The 7,160-nt window shown below is 47.8% G+C and overlaps 1 protein-coding gene across 1 annotated transcript in view; it reads left to right on the top strand.

Moving 5' to 3' along the window:
* Positions 1-7,160, top strand: part of ANKRD24 (ankyrin repeat domain 24) — a 56,436-nt gene that overhangs the window by 27,782 nt on the left and 21,494 nt on the right. Inside the window, 4 exon segments of the mRNA XM_087705067.1 lie at positions 1,148-1,192; positions 2,556-2,654; positions 4,477-4,549; positions 6,633-6,751. Of these exon segments, the coding sequence (XP_087561193.1) occupies positions 1,148-1,192; positions 2,556-2,654; positions 4,477-4,549; positions 6,633-6,751 (336 nt within the window).

The raw sequence follows: 7,160 nt of genomic DNA, 5'->3' as shown, positions 1-7,160 counted from the left end.
GACGAGGTGTATAAGGAGGAGTGGTAAAGGGAGAGAGGAGAAGGAGAAAGGAAGGGGAAGTAGAGTAGAAAATGATGGAGGGAAGACAGGATATAGAAGAGTTGGAAGCAGAGGAGAGAAGAAAGATAGGAAGAGAGGGATAGGAGATAGGGTAAAGGGGGAAGATGAGGTGTATAAGGAGGAGTGGTAAAGGGAGAGAAGAGAAGGAGAAAGGAAGGGGAAGTAGAGTAGAAAATGATGGAGGGAAGTCAGGATATAGAAGAGTTGGAAGCAGAGGAGAGAAGAAAGATAGGAAGAGAGGGATAGGAGAGAGGATGAAGGGGGAAGACGAGGTGTATAAGGAGGAGTGGTAAAGGGAGAGAAGAGAAGGAGAAAGGAAGGGGAAGTAGAGTAGAAAATGATGGAGGGAAGTCATGATATAGAAGAGTGGGAAGCAGAGGAGAGAAGAAAGATAGGAAGAGAGGGATATGAGAGAGGGTGAAGGGGGGAGATGAGTTGTATAAGGAGGAGTGGTAAGGGGAGAGAGTAGAAAGAGAAAGGAAGAGGAAATAGAGTAGTATGGAAGCGGAAATACACAACGAAAGGAAGAGTGGGAAGCAGAAGGGAGAAGAAAAGTGGGAAGGGAGGGATAGGAGAGAGGGGTAAGGGGGGGGGAAGATGAGGAGGTTGAGGATAAGGAGGAGTGGAATGTAGAGAGAGAAGAAGGAGAAAGGAAGGGGGGAAATAGAGTAGGAAAGGAAGAGGGAGGGAAGATAGGAAATAAGAGAGAGGTAGAAGAAAGAGGTGTAGGGAGAGTAGAAGAGCTAATAATGGGTGTTAATCTTTTGGGCGTTGAGGACAAGAGGAACTGATGTAATCACTACTTAATACTATATGATATTGGCTATGTATAGTATACATGTGATTGTATGTTATGAAATTGAAATAAAAATATGTTTTTTTTTAAAAAAGAGGTCCACTAACTCACCAATTCCCCATTGCCTACAGGTAGCCTTCGACTTACCGACTGATAATTCCATGCCTTATTTTACTTTCTGGTCATCCATAATTGGGAAGAGGGGTTTCAAAAGATCCTTTAATAAATCAGATTTTTTTTCCTCCTGACAATGACTTTACCTCTTTCCTTCTCTTTTTTTGCCTCTGGCAGCAGCTGGATATTCAGAATGGCTCCCTGCCTACTCTGGAGAAGCAGGTGAGTCTTATTTGGGAACAGAAGAACACAAAAATGCTAGGCAGGTGATTGAACTTACAATGCCAAACACTACAGCATGATAAACCCAGGGATGCAATGAGCCTAGAGCCGTGGTTAGGGTGCAGTACTGCAGGCCACTTCAGCTGGCTGTTATCTGCAGTTCAGCGGTTCTAATCTCACCGGCTCAAGGTTGACTCAGCTTCCATCCTTCCGAGGTGGGTGAAATGAGGACCCAGACTGTGGGGGCGATATGCTGACTCTGGTAAACTGCTTAGAGAGGGCTGAAAGCCCTATGAAGCGGTATATAAGTCTAACTGCAATTGCTATTGCTAGCCTAAATGGCGTCTTGCTAATTGGAATGGAATATAGAATGAGATATAGAATAGAATATTCCATATTCTATTCCGTTCCATATTCTATTCTCTATTCCATCACAGGAATGCAGAATAGAAATAGAATGGAATGGAATGGAATGGAATAAAGAATGAATAGAATAGAAGGGACCTTGGAGGTCTTCTAGTCCAACCCCTTGCTTAGCTAGGAAAACCTATGCCATTTCAGACAAACGGTGATCCAACCTCTTCTTAAAGAGATTCTTAAATTACGGCATATTTAATACAGGTAGCCCTCGACTTACAACCAAAATGCCGGCAAGCAGGCAGCAGGCAAGAAGAAAGAAAAAAAGGAAGAAAGGAAGGAAGGAAGGAGGGAAGGAAGGAAGGAAAGAAGGAAGAAAGGAAGGAAGGAAGGACGGACGGACCGAATAGCAATAGCAATAGCAGTTAGACTTATATACTGCTTCATAGGGCTTTCAGCCCTCTCTAAGCGGTTTACAGAGTCAGCATATGCCCCCAACAACAATCCGGGTCCTCATTTCACCCACCTCGGAAGGATGGAAGGCTAAGTCAACCCTGAGCCGGTGAGATTTGAACAGCCGAACTGCAGAACTGCAGTCAGCCGAAGTAGCCTGCAGTGCTGCACTCTAACCACTGCGCCACCTTGGCTCTCTAATGCCTATAAGCGACCTCAAATGCTCAAACCAGAAGCCATCTTTTGGCTTGGGGGTGACTTGCAGTTCACCCTAGCGGTGATTGACCCTCTCATTGGGAATGTGTCGATCCGAAGCATCTTCCCTATTGCAGGCTCAAAACTTCACTTTCCTGGTTCCCATCCGCAAACTCCAAAGCCTATCTTAGTCGAGTTCAGCATCTTGTGTGAACTCAACTAGCCAATAACTCTAAAGTCCATTAGGAACTCCGTATCTAGGGTTCTCAGTTCGATTCAAAAGAAGTCATCAGATACCCGAATAGGCGAACATCACAATCGGAATAAAATCTTTGGGTTTTCGTTGTCGCCTAACCAGGTAGAGGATCTCCGAAACCAACTGGCGGAGATAGCAAACGAGAAGGAAAATCTTAAGAAGGAACTGGAGGTGCAGCGAAGCCGGCTTTCATCATGTGAGGTACCGAAAGAAGATTTGAGATTTAACGTCATTCCCTTCTTTTCCCGAAGAGGAAGGTGTGTCTGTCAGATGTCTGATAGATGATCATCTTAACAGATAACGCCACTGGTAATACGGGAGCAGTGTGTGTTTAGCTGCTACCATCAGTAAGTCCCGCCCAGGAAGTCCCTTTAAGATGACCTTGAGGTGCGAGCTGTCCAACCCCCTCGATAGTCCAGTTAAAGCAGGGGCTCCAGGCTGCAAAACCCAAGAAAGACCTTTTGTGATTCTTCCAAGGAGGTTTCCTTAGGGTTCCTCACCCGTGGACGGAATCTTGCCGAACAACAGCAGGCTAACATTCCCCATCATAAAGCATCCCCCAAGGTCACCTTGCAGAGAGACGAGTGGCAAACGAATGTCATAAATAATAATTTAATAGATAAAATGTATGCTCTGGGAACTGGCTTCTTTATCGTGACATAAACTATCCGAACGGCATTGTCTCTTGCTCCTTTGCGCCCCCATCTGATGGAAGAGAATATCTGCAGCTCAGGGTTGAACTGTGAGGTCCTTGGTGAATTTCTGAGTTTGGCTGCTTTCTCGCAGACGTTTCCCTGTGCATTGATGATATTACCTAGCTTGGTAATGAAATGTCTGCAAGAAAACATCAAGCTCAGAAAGGACCAGGGATCCCACAGTCTTTCTCTCCTCCTCCTCCTCTCCCAAAACCAGTGGTGGGTTCTGTTGTGGCCCGGCAGGAGCCGTTGGAGCTGCCACCAGACTCCAACAGCGAGGATGAGTCTTATGAGTCAGCCCTGGAGGAGATGGAGGACCCTGGACAGGGTTCCGACTCCGAGCAGGGTGCAGAGAGACTGGTTGGTCACCAGATGGCGCCTGTGCCTTGGATCAGTGGGGAGGAGACGAGAGAATGATCCAGAAACCACCTGTGAGTTGTTCTGGGATGCACGCCGTCAAAGGGCTACCAGGCGTCAAGAACAACTATGTAATTACAGGAGGTAATTACGCTCAGCTGATGCTCATTAAGATCCTCTCCTGATTATAAAAGAGACTGCTTGTGCCACGCCCTTCTTGCAGAAGTCAACGTTAGGGACTAACGAGAAACAAACTTGGCAGGCTGGATTGCTGCCAGAGTTTGTTTGCATTGCTGCCAAGGTTTGTAGGACTTGCTGCCAGAGTGCTTATCTCTTTGTTTATTTTGGGCTTTCAGCCAACGAGAGTCTGGACTGATTAAAAAAACATTCTCATTTACGTTTGTCTCAGCTTTCGTTCCTGGACGGAGGAGGGGGGGGGTCAGAACAGGTTCCTACCAGTTCAGACTGGTTTGGCCAAACCAGTAATAGCTTGGCGGCCTGGATCGCTGGAACCGGCAGCGACCAAGGCCTGCCCCCACCCCCCGAACCAGTTCTCCCAGCAGCACCATAGACACCGCCATCTTGTTTTTTTGCTTCTGCACATGCGCAGAGCAATTTTAGTTGCACTGTGCATGCGTGCGCATGGTGCATCCCTGAGCAAACCGGCAGAACCCACCACTGCCCAAAACCCCACACTGATGTTACCTAATTGGATAACAAAACATCCACAAGGAAACAACAAAACTGAGAGCACATCGAGGACCCCCCCTCTTGAGAATTCGGATGGCCTTCCATCACATCTGGACTGTATCTAGGAGGGACAGATGCACCTTTGCATAAAGTCATTTTCCAAAATAATTGCCTTTTCCTTGATCCGAACAGGGTCTGTCGGCTCCTCTCCTTATCTGTAGAACTTGTCTTAGATTCCCACTTTTGGGGAAAATCTCCCATCTCGTCTTCTCTTTGTGCAGAACGAGAAGGAAAACACCAGCTACGGTGTTGAACCCCTGCAGGACGAAGAGGGGGAACTGCTGGAGTTCCCAGGTAAGGCTGTGTTGTGGCCCAGCAGGAGCCGTTTGAGCTGCTGATGGACTCGGATAGCGAGGACCCCTATGAGTCTGCTATGGAAGATGTGGAGGACCCTGGGCAGGGTTCAGACTCAGAGCAGGGGCCAGAGAGGCTGGTTGGCCACCAGGAGGCGCCTGAGGCATGGAGCGGTGGGGAAGATCAAAGGGAGTTTGTCCCAGACGCCAGGCAACGAAGGGCGGAGAAACGGAGGCAGCAGTTACGGAGACAGACTCATAAGAGATAATTCAGCCCAGGTGGTTGTGGCTTGGCCCCTCCCAAGAGAGTATATAAGAAGAGACTTTGGGAGGAGTCCTTTTGCAGGACACAACCGTTCGTAATAATCTGGAGAACTCCTTGTCTGGTCTGCCTTGTGTTCCCGTGTCTGTTGGAGTCTGGGTTGCTGCCAACGTCTTGCCAGTGAGTCGTGTCTGGGCTTTCAGCCAACAGGATTATAATTGCTGTGAAGAAAGAGTGGCAAACAGCTAAGCCTGTGTCTGTGTTCATTACCGGATGGACGGGGGGCAGAACAGGCTGAGTCTTAATCTGTTGGCAGAGAACAGGTAGTCCTCAACTCGCAACGATCCATTTAAGGACCATTTGAAGTTACAATGAAAAAAAAAAGGTTCTAATGACCATTTTTTCACACAACCCTTGCAGCATGCCCACAGTTACGTGAACAAAATTTACCTGCTTCACAACTGACTCACATTTGCAGTGACTCAGGGTCACATGGGGATGAGATGACCTGTGTTTCTTATATTTGCACACTTCTTTTAACAACTTAAAAGGGGGGTTTGACCATTTTCACACTCACGACCGTTGCAGCTTCCCCGTAGTCATGTAATCAAACTTCAGACTCATCTTTATGACCATTGCATTGTCCTGGAGTTGTGTCCTTTTGTGACCCCCCTGACAAGCAAAGTCCATGGGGAAGCCAGATTTGCTTAACAACCGGGTCACTAACCTATCAACTGCAATGCTTCGCTTAATAACAGTGGCAGAAACGGTGGTAAAATGGGGCAAAACTCACTGAACAAACGCGTGATTTAGCAACAGAAATGTTGGGCTCCATGGTGGTCGTAAGTCAAGGATTATTTCTGTAAGCCCTTCACCCAATTAATCTATCTTTGCACGGTTTCATTCCCCCCCATTATTTCTTCTTCTTCTTCTTCTTCTTCTTCTTCTTCTCTTCTTCTTCTCCTCTTCTCCTTCTCCTCTTTCTCTCCTCCTTCTTCTCTCCCTCCTCTCCACTCTCCTCCTCCTCCTTCTCTTCTCTTCCTCCTCCTCCTTCTCTTCCACCCCTCTCTCCTTCTTCTTTCTCCTCCTCCTCTTCCTCCTCCTCCTCTTCCACCTCCTCCTCTCCTTCTGTCTTTCTCCTCCTCCTCCTCCTTGTCTTTCTCCTCCTCCTCCTCCTCCTCTTCCACCTCCTCCTTCTTCTCTTTCTCCTCCTTTTCCTTCTTCTCTTTCTCCTCCTCCTCCTCCTCTTCCACCTCCTCCTCCTTCTTCTCTTTCTCCTCCCCCTCCTCTTCCACCACCTCCTCCTTCTCTTTCTCCTCCTCCTTCTTCTCTTCTTCCTCCTCCTTCTCTTCCACCACCTCCTCCTCCTTCTTCTTTCTCCTCCTCCTCCTCCTCCTCCTCCTCTTCCACCTCCTCCTCCTCCTTCTTGTCTTTCTCCTCCTCCTCCTCCTTCTTCTCCTCCTCCTCTTCCACCTCCTCCTTCTTCTTCTCTTTCTCCTTTTCCTTCTTCTCTTTCTCCTCCTCCTCCTTCTCTTTCTCCTCCTCCTCCTCCTCCTCTTCCACCACCTCCTCCTCTTCCTCCTCCTCCTCCTCTTCCACCTCCTCCTCCTTCTTCTCTTTCTCCTCCTTTTCCTTCTCTTTCTCCTCCTCCTCCTCCTCTTCCACCACCTCCTCCTCCTCCTTCTCTTCCTCCTCCTCCTCCTCCTCCTCCTCCTCCTCCTCCTCCTCCTCCTCCTCCTCTTCCACCACCTTCTCCTCCTCCTTCTCTTTCTCCTTTTCCTTCTCCACCTCCTGCTCCTCCTCCTCCTTCTTCTCTTTTTAGCAACTGCTGAGCTCTCCAAGAAAACCTTAACTGCTTCCACGGAAGAACTTCTAGCAACTCTGCAGGGCCAGATAGAGTCTCTAACTCAGAAGAACAAAAAATTAATGGAAAAAATACAGGTAAATCTTAGCTTTGCCCATCTGGGCATTTACCATGTTTTTGGAGTATAAGACGCACCGAAGTATAAGATGCACCTTAATTTGGGGGGAGGAAAATAGGGGGGGGGGCGGAAATCTGCCTACTAGGTATTCATCTCGCTAGCGTCCTTAGTCTGGTCAGCTTCAGCACATAATTTTCTGGTTTTGAACATATGCACACACATACACTTTTTATCCCCTGGTTGGGGATAAAAAGCAGCTTCTAAAGCACAGCTGATTGTCAGAGGGAGCAGTAATGAGGAATGCAGGCAAAGCACAGAAGATCGCTTCACTTGTTAGCGCCTCATTAGGGCTGAAAACAAGGCTTCCAAAAAGCTACATTCGGAGTATAAGACGCAGTCAAAATTTCAACCTCTTTTTGGAGGGTGGG

Source organism: Thamnophis sirtalis, unplaced genomic scaffold, assembly GCF_051295495.1.
Source record: "Thamnophis sirtalis isolate CommonGarterSnake01/CBP01778 unplaced genomic scaffold, rThaSir2_p1.2 scaffold_1, whole genome shotgun sequence".
NCBI classification, from domain to species: domain Eukaryota; kingdom Metazoa; phylum Chordata; class Lepidosauria; order Squamata; family Natricidae; genus Thamnophis; species Thamnophis sirtalis.
Note: the sequence above shows the minus strand (reverse complement) of the source record. Positions and strands in the feature narration are given on the sequence as shown.